Source organism: Taudactylus pleione, unplaced genomic scaffold, assembly GCF_031769625.1.
Source record: "Taudactylus pleione unplaced genomic scaffold, aTauple2 ptg001005l, whole genome shotgun sequence".
Lineage (NCBI taxonomy): Eukaryota > Metazoa > Chordata > Amphibia > Anura > Myobatrachidae > Taudactylus > Taudactylus pleione.
This window is the reverse complement of record NW_028285406.1, coordinates 158,393-174,849: the sequence shown is the minus strand read 5'-3', so window position 1 is coordinate 174,849 and position 16,457 is coordinate 158,393. Positions and strand designations below refer to the sequence as shown.

At 41.7% G+C, this 16,457-nt stretch overlaps 1 protein-coding gene across 3 annotated transcripts in view; it reads right to left on the bottom strand.

Moving 5' to 3' along the window:
* Positions 1-16,457, bottom strand: part of LOC148454321 (venom factor-like) — a 184,853-nt gene that overhangs the window by 98,254 nt on the left and 70,142 nt on the right. The window contains exons 19-22 of one of the 3 annotated variants that reach the window (XM_088461041.1): positions 12,938-13,077; positions 6,884-7,090; positions 6,684-6,750; positions 4,372-4,458 (exon numbers count right to left, since the gene is read on the bottom strand). In XM_088461041.1, coding sequence (XP_088317167.1) covers positions 4,372-4,458; positions 6,684-6,750; positions 6,884-7,090; positions 12,938-13,077 — 501 coding nt within the window. Of the gene's footprint in view, positions 1-4,371; positions 4,459-6,683; positions 6,751-6,883; positions 7,091-12,925; positions 13,078-16,457 lie in introns of all 3 variants that reach the window. The other 2 variants (XM_088461040.1, XM_088461042.1) reach the window with 2 other exon arrangements.

The following is a 16,457-nucleotide window of genomic DNA, read 5'->3' as shown; positions in this document are numbered from 1 at the left end:
AAGAACTCAGGCCAAGAAGAACATACATATTTTGCCTAACTGATATCCAGTATTAAAAATAAAATGATGCAATAATCAGTGGGAGGATAAGCAGGGTATGATGTTACAGTTGCAGTAGGGAAAGGGCCACCAGAGTTGTTCCTATTACAGGCTGTTTGGGCTACTTACCCATACACTATGTGTGTCTCTCTCTTTACATGACCTTGTGTGACTCTGTGAGGTCATGTACAGCTCTGTGCGCCAATGTGGCTGAGTGTCACCATGATCTCTGTGTGTCTCTGTATGTGTCTTCGTGTCTCTGTGCATGTGGTCTCATTGGTCCTTGCTTGTCTCTGTCACCTGTCTCTGAAAATGTGGACCAGTGATTCTTTATGTGTCTCTGTGACCCAGTGTGTCTGTGCGTGTAAGACCCTATGAGTTTCTGTGTCTCTGTGACCCAGTGTGTCTGTGCATGTAAGACCCTATGAGTTTCTGTGTCTCTGTGACCCAGTGTGTCTGTGTGTGTAAGACCCTATGAGTTTCTGTGTCTCTGTGATCCAGTGTGTCTGTGTGTGTAAGACCCTATGAGTTTCTGTGTCTCTGTGACCCAGTGTGTCTGTGCGTGTAAGACCCTATGAGTTTCTGTGTCTGTGACCCAGTGTGTCTGTGAGTGTAAGACCCTATGAGTTTCTGTGTCTCTGTGACCCAGTGTGTCTGTGTGTGTAAGACCCTATGAGCTTCTGTGTCTCTGTGACCCAGTGTGTCTGTGCGTGTAAGACCCTATGAGTTTCTGTGTCTCTGTGACCCAGTGTGTCTGTGCATGTAAGACCCTATGAGTTTCTGTGTCTCTGTAACCCAGTGTGTCTGTGCGTGTAAGACCCTATGAGTTTCTGTGTCTCTGTGACCCAGTGTGTCTGTGCGTGTAAGACCCTTTGAGTTTCTGTGTCTGTGACCCAGTGTGTTTGTGCATGTAAGACCCTATGAGTTTCTGTGTCTCTGTGACCCAGTGTGTCTGTGCGTGTAAACCCCTATGAGTTTCTGTGTCTCTGTGACCCAGTGTGTCTGTGCGTGTAAGACCCTAGGAGTTTCTGTGTCTGTGACCCAGTGTGTTTGTGCATGTATGACCCTATGAGTTTCTGTGCCTCTGTGACCCAGTGTATCTTAGTGTAAAATCATATGAGGTTCTGTGTCTCTGTGACCCAGTGTGTCTGTGCGTGTAAGACCCTATGAGTTTCTGTGTCTGTGACCTAGTGTGTCTTTGCGTGTAAGTCCTTATGAGTTTCTGTGACCCAGTGTGTCTGTGCGTGTAAGACCCTATGAGTTTCTGTGTCTGTGACCCAGTGTGTCTGTGCGTGTAAGACCCTATGAGTTTCTGTGTCTCTATGACCCAGTGTGTCTGTGATTGTAAGACCCTATGAGTTTCTGTGTCTCTGTGACCCAGTGTGTCTGTGCGTGTAAGACCCTATGAGTTTCTGTGTCTCTGTGACCCAGTGTGTCTGTGCGTGTAAGACCCTATGAGTTTCTGTGTCACTGTGACCCAGTGTGTCTGTGCATGTAAGACCCTATGAGTTTCTGTGTCTCTGTGACCCAGTGTGTCTGTGCGTGTAAGACCCTATGAGTTTCTGTGTCTCTGTGACCCAGTGTGTCTGTGCGTGTAAGACCCTATGAGTTTCTGTGTGTCTGTGACCCAGTGTGTCTGTGCATGTAAGACCCTATGAGTTTCTGTGTCTCTTTGACCCAGTGTGTCTGTGCGTGTAAGACCCTATGAGTTTCTGTGACTATGTGCATCTCTATGTGTCTCTTTCTGTGTATATGACTCTGTGCATTTTTGTGACCCTTTAGGCCATTATTATGAGTCAGACGCAGAAACACGCAGCAGTGTCCAATGGTGGTCATCTGCTTGCATCTTTATGCACCTGTGTGGTTGAATTAGCAAGGACTGAAGCACCACCTTCCACATCTATACATGGGTCACACCATCAAAACTGGCACCGCCCTATGGCAGGAGCACTTTCTTCACCTTTGTGTGTACACCAGTGCCATAACTAGGGTGGTGTGGCAGGTGCCACCGTACAGAGCGCTACATCCCTGAAGACGGAACACCAGCCAACCACCACATTCTCTCTGCCGCGCCCCTGCAGCTTACAGTGCGATGCACGGCTCCCAGCTCCGAAAGGACAGCAGCCGGCAGCCTCCCCCATTCATGTGACTCTGCTTACCAGCAACTTCAAGTGCCGCATAGTTTATTGGGAAGGGAGAGACATCATTACGTCTTGATGTCTCTCCTCCCAAAGCTCCCACAGTTCCTAGGGTAAGGAGCTGTTGGGTAGGTCAGGTGCAGTGCGCTGCGCAGTAGATGGCATGGTGTAGCTGTCCTATCCAACAGTATCTGGCTGCACTACACTGACTGCAGGTCCGGTTCAGTGAGTGACAAGTGAGTGACAGCAGCATCAGTGAGCTGGCGGCATCCAGCAGCAGCAGGTCCCATCCACTGCCTCTCAGTGAGTGACTGACAGGTCAGCTCTTACTACCCTCTTTGGACAGGTGCTACTAGTGCTAGTGCAAAGATAAGGGGTCCCAGGAGAGACAGAGGAAAGGGGGCAATGTGCCATGGAAGAGAGAAGGGGTCCTGGATTGAGACAGAGAAGACGAGGAGTCAGAGCAGAGAGGAGGGGTCCCAAGAATGATTGGAGAGCGGAGACAAGGTGTATGGGGAGAGAGAGCGAATGAGAGAGAGAGAATGTGAGAGAGAGAAAGAGATAGAGAGAGAGAGAGAGAGAGAGAGAGAGAGAGGGGAATGGAGACAAAGTGACATGACAGAGAGAAGGGTTCCTGAGAAAGAGGACAGAGGAGACAATGTGCTATGGCTGTGAGAACTAAAGGCATCCCAGAGGAAAAATAGCAGAGGGAGCAGGGCATAGAGGAGGTGTTTGGGAGAGAGGAGAGGGGACAAGGTGCAGGGGCAGGAGAGGCAGAGGAAAGGGGCAAGGTGCCATGGCAGAGAGAAGGTGTCCCAGAGAGAGAGAGAGGAGATGAGACAAGGTGCAGGGGTTACAGGATATTAGTACCTTATACTTGCAAGAGTAAAGATAATTTTAATTTATTGGCCATGCGAATGTGCATTTTTTTGCATGTGATTGTTTTTGGGGTAGGCAGCTTGGGGGGGGAAGGTGGGGGGGAATCATCAATGCTCTTTCTAACACAGGGCACCAAAATGTCTAGTTACAACTCTGGTGTACAATATGTGTACTATATGAGCCATAGAAAGTGTTTACGCATGAGCAGTTGCAAAGATTCACTCAACTAAGTGAAGATCTCTGTTGCATGCAGATTGCTAGCAGCTCTCAATCAGGCCCTATGTGCCTCAGTGTGTGATCTAGTGTGTTTCTGTGTGTGTCTCTCACTCTCTCGTCTCAGCTCTGCATAGCATGGCATCTACTGTACACAGTGTGTGGGAGAGCCTGGAGGCAGACCAGTATATCTGGGAGTGCTGGACAAACCCCTAGAGTATTAAAAATGAGGGCATGCTACAAGGCCATGCCCCCTTCCTATGAGGCCACACAAGGCATAATATAAGCTGCCATATGTTGGGCGTTATGGTCAAGGAGTGTTCACAAATAAGCAAACACACACAGACCAGCAATACAAGCCATATTTGTGGGTGGGCAAGGTACGGGGCAAATAGAGGATGATAGTGCTGTAGCTGGCAATAGCAAACCCTATAGCATTGGCTGTTTGTCAGTGCTCTACCAACACTGGTACTTTCTTCATCGCTCGGTTCTAGATTAGGTTTTTTTGAGCCTGATTTTTTGTTTTTGTCCATACAAGGTGTCTCAGCAGTTTTATTGATGCCTAACAATAAATGAGTAACTGATACATCAAAATAAATAGTTTGATCCATGTAACGGTCTTGGATGTGTCTGTGCCCTGTGCCTGGCATAAAGTGGGTGCATATGCTACTGTTGCCAACTTAAAGATATCTCGATCTTTGATTATGGGTCAAAATGCTCTGCATCATGTATTTATATTGTACACATTTACCCCATTTATTATGGTGATTGTATATTGTGTCTGTGTGTCAGATGCTTCCCTTCTGTATATGTGCATTAATACATGTCTACTTCCCAGCTGTCCTGGATGGGGCTTCTACAATTGTCGTATAGTCAGGAAAGGGATTTGTACTGGACTCCCCAGACACTAGTGTTCACCGCTTTCCCAAGGAGAATGGAGAGGAAAGAGGTCGGAGAGTGGTCTAGTACTAACCACGCCCCTTCTATGGATTGGTCACAACCCTTTTGGAGGCACACAATTGGCTATTAATGTGGACATTCCCCAAGGATAAAAGCTGCTAGCCGGGGCTGGGTGATGTGCTCTTGGACGTTAGATGCTTACCTTGTATTGTGACAATTGTCTCAATATTTGTGTTAGGAACAATATATGTGGCATCCACTGCTGGTATTTTTTCTTCCTGTACCCCAGCTGCAATATACATATTAATTAGAATGGTTTTTCTACATTATCTGACGTGAAGTTCCTTGGCTGCCAAGGATAACAAAGCTTTACACATAAATTAAGAAGTGGTTTTGTATGACAAAGACACAAATAAATTATTTATACAGGATGCAGATTTAAAAATAAAAATCAGAAGCATTGGTTCTCACAATAAAACAACTAACAAATCCTCATTTGTGCAGTGCAGAAAGTGCTTCAGTGGTTCTGGATTTCCCCTAGAACACAATGCATGGACCATTGGGAGATGTAAGAGTGCTCCTTACCGAGTGTGAACTAGTGCACTGATTCATTTAGATTCCATTTTGCAGAATAAGATTACTGACTGTTGAGTTAAAAGGATTAAGTGGAACCATTCTCAAGGATCGCCCAGACACTGCTATGAAGGAGATTGATTTTCATTGTAAACTTTTATGGCAGGGCTGGTCTGCCCATCTGGCACTTCTAATGCCAATGGCATAATGGGCCAGTGTGCTCTAATCAGCCAGCATGCAGAGAGCCAGTGTATGCTGCGAGGCCACAACCCCATGACATGCCCCCGTGAGGCCTGGCCATGCCCCTTTTCAGTGCGCGTACTGACCTACAGCCTCAGTCTGTCCCTGCTTTAGGGGACGCAGTTTGCGCACCTCAGTTGCATTCCGACAATGAAACACATTTCTAGGCTCACTTTCCCAATGTACAACAAGTATTCAAACAAAAGAGTGTCATAAGAAATACAACATATGTAAAGACTGGCCTGATGTTTCCTCCCTCTCAGGGTTAATTAAAACCCAAAACAAAACTAAATAAGCAGTATACTGTATGAGGACAAAACTAGAAAGTTAAACATAACGCAAGAGGCAGTTTTAAAATGGTAGGAGGTTTGCACTTTTTCACTGTGCTTTCTATCTGTCGCTTGGCACAACTGTGGCATGGCTCTGAGGGCCTGATTCAGAGACCGTTCGCTAGCACTGTGCGCTTGCAAGTGGACCGATGTTTTGCGAACGCGCATGCGTACGCTTAGTTCTGCGCATGCGCAAACTACTCTGTACGATCGCAGGCCAGTCACTCGCTTAGCAAAGACAGCCCAGTGCAATGAGTGACAGGAGAGGCCATTTGTGGGTCGTAACAGGGGAGGACACTAATAACGGGGGAGTGGAGGTGCGAACGCAGGCGTGCCTGGGTGTTTCAACGCCGCTTTTAAGGCGTGCATAATTAACAGGCAGCATCATAGTACATGTCACATGCCTGTTTTTTTACACTGAAGTCCTCGCAGTGCTTGCGGCAGGGTAAGGCAACCACAAGTGCTTGCGTTCACTACCGATGGTGCTCGATGTACTAAAGTTTTAATACACTTCCTGGAGATGACGTGCGCTAGTGGGCATCTCTACATACGCTAGTGGGTGTCTGCATACACAGAGCGATCGCTCGCACAGCTAAAGTGGGTGTACTTATGCCTTAGCGAGCGCTCGCTTCCCATGACGTCAGTTTGTAAAATTTGCATATGCTGGATGCGAGCGATCACATCTAGCGAATGGGTCTGAATCAGGCCCTGAGTCTCTGTGTATGGTAGCAAACAGGTAGCTTTGCACAGAATCAAATTTACACATCTTGGCGTAGTCGAAGGAACTTGGCCGAATCTAATTTTTTGTTAAATAAGGCATTTTGGGAAGGGAAGGTAGCAGTAGATACATGATCTCACATAACCACCCTGACTTGTCGGAGTGTCATGGGAATGTCGTGTGACTGTACTTAAAGCTCAATGTTATACTGACTTGTGAGTACAGCAAAGGGAAGCCTGTTTCTGATCTATCTCTTGCACCTAACATGGGTCTGGTGCAGGTGCAGATGATAAAGATGATGGTTGTGGTGGGCAGCGTAAATGAGCGGCACAGTTTTCCGCTTGCCCGGTAACCAAACCCACATTATCCCTACAGGTTCTCGCATCAGCATAAAGTAGAAATCAGGCTTTTACGGCTGCCCGCAACCACTTTGCCTGTGACTCAGAATCAGTCCCCTAGTTTATGGTGCTCTCTCATTAGAGTAGAGAGTAGGCACGCACCTTAATATATACTGGATGGACCATATCACAGGTGGATAACCAAGTTGTTTTGCGCTGTGCCTCCAGTGCACTCAATAAATTAGGTCCAGAACTAATCCAATGACATTAATGATCATATCCACCTGTAAAACTGTTAGTGATAGGAAATACAGACCTCTGCCCTTTCCAACTGGGTCCAAAGTCACCGATATCAAAGATCGTGTTATAGACTTTCCTTCCGGCTAGAAGAAATAAGAAAAATTATAGCTTGGAGATGGGCAACAGAATGCTGCAATTTCATGTTTTTTATACCTCAGATACATTATATTCTTTAAAGGGAGAGAAAAAAACAACTACTGTACACCAATTACTCACCACAACCTTCAGCTGCTTCAAGACACCATCTGAACCTAACTGACCAGCGGCCTTCACCTCCACATCATGGTAGCCCAAGGTCAGGGGCATAATGATAAAAGGAACAGCCACCGACGATTCAGGTCTGATGGTTACTTCTTGATGGTGCTTCTTTTTAGCAGTGGAGAGACTGCAGAACTCTTCATTATAAGTCCACTCTACGTGCACCTACACCAAATAAAGAAGGTCAACAAGAGAGGAATATGAGACATTTTTTTTTTTTTGTATTGTTCCTGTAGCTAATATGGGATCTTTATAACTGGCAGTTTGGGCAGGGGGAGTGCCTTTGATAATTTAGCAGCAGCTGGTGATTCTGCTGGGTCCATTTTGTTTTGGGGTTTTTACAGCCATCATGATCAGGGAAATGTATTGAATTTTAATTTCTTATTAGGTCCATGACACCCCAATATTAAATTCAATTTGTTTTCTTTGTTAAGAAATGTTTGAACCCCTTTCTAGAAATCCTACTTTTGCCCCAGAACTTTCCAGACATAGTTTAAGGAGATAGCAGGTGCATAGTATCATTCTTCTCCTACAAAGATTGTTCGGTTCAGACTTATCAAGTAACTGTGCAAAGCTAAAGCCTTTCCATCTTGAACATGATGAAAATATCTCAAGTTCTTTGCGAGACTTCATTATATGTTCCATAAAGTATATTTTAGAACACAATTATTTTGTATTTCATTCTGATTTTTACTTACAAATTAAAGGGATGGCCATGGGGACTAGGTTCGCTCCGAGCTTTGCCAACCTCTACATGGGTTGTTTGGAGGAGGAGCATGTGTGGGGTGGCGAGTTCGGGGCAAGCCTAGTCTATTATGGTAGATTTATAGATGATTTGTTTATTATTTGGGATGGGGACATTTCACAGATAGATTGTTTTATTGATAAATTAAATCACAATTCTTTTGGTTTAAAATTCACTCATCACATTAGCACTCAAGAGATTAGTTTTTTGGATATTGCGCTTAGAGTTATGGATGGCAGGTAGACTACAGAGACATATGTTAAACCAGTGGATCAAAATAGATACTTAAACTATAATAGTTCACATGCACAGTCATGGAAAAGAAATATTCCAAAAGGACAGTTCATGAGAGTAAAAAGAAACTGTTCTACAGAACAGGCTTTTGAGAGACAAGATAGTTCTCTCTTCATGTCTTTTAGAGAACAGGAATATCCCATTAGTATCTTGCAACAGGCATTAGAGGAAGTGAAAATTATTAAGAGAGAAGATTTACTAAAGATGGAAGGTAAGGAGAGGATACAAGACAATAAAAGAAGAAAGAAAATAAGTGATAGGTCAGCATTATTCACTATGAAGTATAATCTTTGTGAACAAGAGATTAGATCAGTTATAAAAAAGAACTCATCAATCCTACAAATGGATACAGTTCTTAAAGGAGAAGTTGACCTGGGTGGGAAAGTTATTTTTTAGGAGATCAGATAATTTAAAATCTAGTCTTGTGTCTAGTCATTTTTATGATAATAGCAAAGCTATAGGAAATTCTCATACTTGGTTACCTATAAAACCACCAGGCTTCCATAAATGCAGGAGGAATCGTTGCAATACATGTAACCACACAAAACAAAAAACAACAGAATGTATATCATTTACGTGTAATAATAAAAAATTCCCTATTAAGGAAATTTATAAATTGTATATCTACTTATGTGATATACGTTATACAATGTAACTGTGGGAAACAGTATGTAGGAAGAACTACCCGCCAACTAAACACCAGATTTATGGAACACTGGAGGAATATATGTAAAGGAATAAAAACACATCCACTCTCGAGCCATTTTGTTTATTGTAAGGTTGCATCTCATGAAGACATTAACATTACAGGAATAGAACAGGTTAAATTTACAGCAAGAGGAGGAGACAGATATAGCCGACTCTGCAAAAGAGAAGCTTTTTGGATTTACCAACTGTGAACTCTTTTCCCAGAAGGTTTAAATTATACCATTGAATTACATAATGTCCAATAGATCTTGGTTATGCTCCGTTGTTGATTGACTAGGATCAAAGTTCCCTTTGGTGCTAGGTAAAAATAACTGGGATACATTAGCTAGATTTATATTTCCTCCTTGTTTTTATATTTATTTTTATTTTTATTTATATATATATATATTTTTTTTTGATCCAATATATTTATCATCTTGGCTATACACCATATATGTCTATACCCTGGGTATGTCCGGTTAGTCATTTATTTGCTGGGTAGGGATAGAGTCCCCTTTGTATTGGGTAGACAATATTTCTATATATAGAATCTTTCGGAGTTTTCATTTCATTCAATATATCTTCACTTGGGCTATGTGTGATATATGGTATATATGTATATTAGTTTATAGTCATGTTGCCATCTAGTTTCATCGATTAGCAAAGACTTATAAGTACATCATCACTAATGTTTTACATGATGGATGATGACAGTTTGATGTAGGTATGGGATTACTCTCTTTTTTTCTTTCATATTTTGTTACATATATTTTGTCTTTTTTGTTACAAATAATTGTTAGGTCTGTGCGATGGAAGTATATTTTAGTTTATCGACACAGGCTGAATAATGCTATGCAATATATATGGTGTTCTCTTGTTACAAATAAGGTTGCAATTAACTAAAAAAATTTGGATTTTTATTCTGTTACCTGAGCGACATAATGAAGAGGAAATTTGTGGAATAATATAGACCAGTTTCTACACATTCACGATCTGGACACACAGGTGAGGCTTTAATGAGCCTGGATTGATAACCAAAGCGTGCATGCACGAATCCTGTGAGACTGATAAAAGGAGAGTCTCATTCAGTGTTGAAATTACTGACTGAGGAAGCCGCCGATTAGCAAGGCGGAGAAACGCGTTTTTTTCAATTCCCGGAGACGCCGGCTTACTGATCTGAACAGACTGATCTTACATCATCCGGAGATACCGGGTAAATGCTTCTCTGCTCGGATTGATTGCTAATCCAAAGGGTACCCTGAGAGCTGAGCGATACACTGAGGTAAAAACTGCAGGCTAAGTGCCAAGAGGATTCTACTGCTGATGCAGACGGACTTCATTCGTTATACAGGTGATACAATTGTATCAATAATGCAATGTAGCTACAGCAGCTCTGTTTGAAGGACTGGGACTTTTATATATTACTTGAGTAGCTGCGCTAAACAGCTTATATAAGCTCATGCTTTGGAACTTATGAAAAGGAATTCCTTGTGAGCACCATATAACTTTAAAGCTGATTATTAAAGCTGGTGAATTGTTCAAGTATGTTCATGTGAGCGGGGAAGACTCCTATCGTTGAAAGAAGCATATGCTATAAAGAAAGCTTCATTAACTCAAGTGATATACAAGGATTTGTAGAAATTATCCAGACACTCACTGCCAATGCTAATTAAGGCAGAAAAGGGGAGATAACTGAAAAAGTATTGTGATAATCCGCACTTTCAGTATATATACCACTATGAACATTTCTGGACTGCTACAGTAGTGGTGGCTTCAAACAAATTACAGGAATTTTCCTAGATTCATCTACCTAGGTTGTCTGGGCTGTTTTGCAGTTTTAATGTCTGTTATATAACTTGGAAGGTTAATATCCATTGTTAGTGAAGTAATATATACATATAGATTAAACATTGTGCATATTCCATCGCTACATGTTTAAATAATTGTATTATTTGCATTGGAAAATTATAGTAGCCAATGCTTATTTATACTATTGTCACAATCATTTATATATGCATGTTATTCTAGGTCATATGATGTATAGGTCTTATTAATATGTAACTTATTGTTTTTATATCATATTGTATTTTTATTGTGTGATTTACGCCAGTATATCTGGTTACAGTATTGCCGGCCATATCTGGTTCATCATTTAATTATTAGTAAAGGGATTTAAAATAAATTCTATTATATTTAAACAGCTGTTTCAGCGCTCTCTTTTATATTTATATTTCCTAGGTGGCTGACTCACCCCACATTGAGAGCAGGATGAACAACCCATTGAACTATTTGTGCAGTGGGTTTCTTGTTAGTTGTTTGTCATTTTACCCTTGTATGACTTATTTTAAAGTGTTGATTATCTCTTACATTGTTGCCTATGTAGTAAACACTCTGATTTAAATAACCCTGTTCCACCAAACTAAATCTTGCTTTAGCATGTGTGGACAAAATAAACGCCTCCATGCACATAATCCATAGCAAGGAATATCATCGGTCTTCTCAATTCTCTAATACCTCCCAGTTGTAACCTGGTCTAGTCTCCAGTAATAATTCCTTACCTCTCTTTTGCCTTACAAGTTCCTGCACTCAAGCTTTACATTTATATGGAGAGCACCAGTGTGTTAAGCAAACTCTTACATGTCTTATATAGTGTGGGAACACTTTCTTCACACCGGGGAGTTCAAGAAGGTTCCGTACTCAGACTGTTCATAATGATAACATTGTACAGCCCAGCACCACATGTTAATCTAACAATGCTCTATTAGTACCAAGTCTATGATTATCAATAAAACAATAATAAATATAGCACTAAACATACAGTATCACTATATTCTTATTTTATTAACAAAAGTTGGTAAGTGGCATCACAAAAGAGTATGTGTGTTCAGTACGGACTTTTAAGGCCAAATGTAATTGGGTCAGAGATTAGAAAATGTGAGAGTTTAGCAGTAAGCTCTCACATTGGTCGAGTTTTATCGTCAAAATGGGAAAAAATCTGGATGAGAGTTTAAATAGTGCCAGTTTGCATGTTCTTGGGCTCTATTACACTGGGCCAGTTTGCATGTTCTCGGGCTCTATTACATTGGGCAAGTTTGCATGTTCTCTGGCTCTATTACATTGGGCGAGTTTGCATGTTCTCTGGCTCTATTACATTGGGCAAGTTTGCATGTTCTTGGGCTCTATTACATTGGGCGAGTTTGCATGGTCTCTGGCTCTTTTACATTGTGCAAGTTTGCATGTTCTCTGGCTCTATTACTGTAAATTGTGCGAGTTTGCATGTTCTCTGGCTCTATTACATTGAGTTTGCATGTTCTCTGGCTATATCACATTGGGCGAGTTTGCATGTTCTCTGGCTCTATTACATTGTGTGAGTTTGCATGTTCTCTGGCTATATCACATTGGGCGAGTTTGCATGTTCTCTGGCTCTATTACATTGGGCGAGTTTGCATCTTCTCGGGCTCTATTACATTGTGCGAGTTTGCATGTTCTCTGGCTCTATTACATTGGGCGAGTTTGCATGTTCTCTTACTCTATTACATTGGGCGAGTTTGCATGTTCTCTTACTCAATTACACTGTGCGAGTTTACATTTTCTCTTACTCTACTGCATTGTGCGAGTTTGCCTGTTCTCTGGCTCTATTACTGTACATTGTGCAAGTTTACTTGTTCTCTGGCTCTATTACATTGTGCGAGTTTGCATGTTCTCTTACTCTATTACATTGTGCGAGTTTGCCTGTTCTCTGGCTCTATTACTGTACATTGTACGAGCTTGCATGTTCTCTGGCTCTATTACATTGGGCGAGTTTGCATGTTCTCTGGCTCTATTACTGTACATTGTACGAGTTTGCATGTTCTCGGGCTGTATTACATTGGGCGAGTTTGCATGTTCTCTTGCTCTATTACATTGTGCGAGTTTGCATGTTCTCTTACTCTACTACATTGTGCGAGTTTGCCTGTTCTCTGGCTCTATTACTGTACATTGTACGAGTTTGCATGTTCTCGGGCTGTATTACATTGGGCGAGTTTGCATGTTCTCGGGTTCTATTACATTGGGCGAGTTTGCATGTTCTCTGGCTCTATTACATTGGGCGAGTTTGCATGTTCTCTTACTCTATTACATTGTGCACGTTCGCATGTTCTCGGGCTCTATTACACTGGGCGAGTTTGCCTGTTCTCGGACTCTATTACACTGGGCGAGTTTAGAAAGTGTGAGAGTATTACTGCTAAACTCTCACCCTATTACATTTGGGCCTTATTGTGGTTATTACTATAAACTGGTTGACTTGCCTTCATGTTACTGTTGCCATAGTTGTAGAGAATGGCCCGTATCTCCACTTGCTCGTTCCTCACCACAGAATAGGGCAGCTTCAGGTCAATGAAGAAGTTCTTCATAACCCTGATCTCGTATGGTTGAGAAACACAGATACCTGCCAATGACAAAGAAAAAAAAACAAGAATAAAACATAAAATGCGAGGAAGCATTATCCTAAATTTGCCTGAACCCAACACATACTGCAGAATTACAGTATTCTTGTAATTACCAACCTGATCTTACATCACATTGTAGATGAAACACCTTTTTGATACTGAGTCACATCTCTTACTTAAGGTCATATTATCCCGATCCTAGATCATATACTTTCTACATTACATGAGGAAACATTATCCTAATCCTAGATCCTACACATCATACATGTGGAAACAAGAGATGTGTGCAGATCCAGTGTTTTGGTTATAGTTTTGATTCTAAATCATCATCATGTTTTGGCAAATCCACCTTCAAATGTATAGGTTTGGGATTTGGATTTCTTTGCAAATTGATATTATAATTTAATTTGAATCTGTTTTTGTTCCTACAATACTATTAACATCAATAATACTTATTTCCAGTTATTGTCAGTCAATTACGACTAGAGTTGTGCAGTCCGGTTTTACTCGGATATGTACGGATCTCAAAAACGGCATCATATTGGCTATCCAGCTGTCGGCGCCCGGCATCCCGATCGTAGTGATGCAGGGCGCCGCAAGTGGACAGCCGCGGGGGGGAGGGTTAGGTTTAGGGTTCCCGGGGGGAACTTAGGGTTAGGCACCCCCCCGGGAGGGTTAGGGTTAGGCTTGGGGGAGGGAGGGTTAGGGTTAGGCACCCCCGAGGGGGACTTAGGGTTAGGCACCCCCCCGGGGGACTTAGGTTTAGGCAGCGGGGAAGGGGGTGGTTAGGGTTAGGCACTTAGATGGGGGATTAGGGTTAGGCACTTGGGGGGGAGGTTAGGGTTAGGCACCCCTAAGGAGGGTTAGAGTTAGGGGGGTTAGGTTAGGTTAGAGAATACTTACCTATCCATGATCAGGATTTCCAGCGCTGCCGGGCTTCCGCTGCCGGGAACTCTGCTGATGTCGGGCTGCCGCTGCCGGGATACTGATTCCGTTTAATAAGCTATCCAACCCTGTAGGATGTTTTCATTGATCAAGACATTTAGCCTTAAATAATAGCATAGTAGAAAATATAATATATTAATATTACAAACACACTTCTCTAAACACCAAATCACAGGCCTCAGACCAGTACAGGTGATTGCTGCCAGAGTAAAGTCTAGTAGAACACTATATTACCATCAAACTTACCACACACAACAAATTACAGGGCCATGGCCATTACATTTGATTGGAGATTGAGTATTTAGTGGAAGGGAAAGCAGATTCAAAACATGGAACAAACTATTAAAACCAAGCCCCACATGTAAACTTCTCCAACCAGCAAATCAAAGGCCGCAGTCCAATACAGGTGATTCAATCTAGAGTAAAAGCTTAGTAGAAATGTATAAATGATAAGTTAATAGCAAACTTCTCCAACCAGTAAGTCACAGGCTTAGGCCAATTTAGGCAATTCAAGTCATGGTAACTGCCTACTGTAAGTTAATAAACTTCTCTAACCAGCAACTATTGGCCTTAGGTCAATACAGGTGATCCAAGCCAGATCCCATTCAAGTAAAAATTGATAGTTGATAAGGTAATAACAAACTTCTCCAATGAGTAAATCACAGTCCTCAGGTCAATAGAGGTGATTCAAGCCAGCTTAGTAAAAATTGATAAATTAATAACAAGTTATTTCCAAACAGCAAATCACAGACCTCAGAAATTGATTATAGTAAAAAGTAAAAATTGATCATTAATTAGTAAGCTATTTACAAACTTCTCCAACTATCAAGTCACATACCTGAGAACAGCAAAGCTGACTGGAGGGGGAATTATTACTACTACTATAAGTAAAAGTAAATAGGAAACATGGGAAAAAAATTAAACCAAGCTTTCAAATTCAAACTAAGCAATGCTTTCCAGAAGCTTTGCAAGCATTATGTGCTATATTAGTGGGGGCTTATGTGCCTATTACAGCTGAGACTGTAATCAATGTTACATGTTCTCTATATGACTGTAGCAAATATGCAGAATAGAGGGCCTATACACGTAGATGAGAAGTTGCTTATGGATGGTCTTGCAAGAACATCAACGTCCATGACAAGTGGCTGTCCAGAAAGAGAAATTTATATTGTTGCTGTGACCTCCAGAAAAGAGTCAAGAAGCAGGATATCATAGATACTTCAATATCTAGTGAAGGAGGAAAAGTTTAAATAAGCAACTCAAACTGTACTTGCCATAGTCAATTTTATTGTTTATTAAGTTCCAAAACATCAAGTAATAGTACAGTATTATATATGGGTTCTGAAATGATAAACTATATTGGCAAAGCCCATTATGAAAAGTAGTGCACAATGGAATTGTCCTGTTGTATATTAAAAAGATATGCACAGTTTATCATACCAAACAAGTCAGCAACAGGGATTGACCCTTTTATGACTGAAGTGCTTGGCTATTTGGGTCTCTACAGAAGAAAATATTTGGTGGTTTGGTTAAACCAAGCTACAGCTAACACTGTTAAGGCTAACAGTGCCCTCATCACCCTCATCACGGTTGTTAATATCATCCTCACACAATGTTAGCTCATTCCCCCTGGAATCCATCATTACAGGCTCTGTAAATGGTGTTAAAGTATTTCCTCATATAATCTGTACTTCATTTTGATGAACATCAGTTTTTACACAATTTTTGGAAGTAGCCTCCTACACTAATGCTAACAAGGTTCCCGACTTTGCTAAACACTCTTCCGTCACACCATAGCTAGTTTATACAAGGGGCTCTAAATTGCTACTTAGACATAGCACTCATTGACACCATTAGACACCCTTAAACTAGCTCTCACGAGCAGGGCCCTCTTCCCTCATGTGCTTCTCCTTCCCCCACTTATATGATCATCTACTCCAAACTCCCAACAAGGGCACCAACCACTTGGTAGCTAATGCCCTGCTGCTTTTTATGAGTGTTATGATTGCTATTGCAGCAATGTTTATAAACTATGTCCTTGTCCTGCATTGTTTTGTACTGTAAGTCGCTGTTTTTGTGTTTGCTCATTTGTTTATGTACTTTGTGAGGCGCTGCGGAAGCCTTGTGGCGCCATATAAATAAAGGATAATAATAATAATAATAATAATAACTACACAGAAATCTGTGAAGTTTGCGAGCACACAATTTGTTCTTAGCCCCTAGTGTTCTTTTGGTGCACTACTTTGCCTATTTTAGCAGTGACACAGCTAGTTTTAGAGTGAGAAGGTGGTGCATTCAAGTTTAAAAATATACTAGCCAGTGTCTGATACACATACAGTGACAGGAGCCTGTTTGCAGATTGCCCTTGGTAGTGTATGACCCTGACACACTGATTAAAGATGGCTGCTTTCTTTTACACCCTTCCCAATTACAA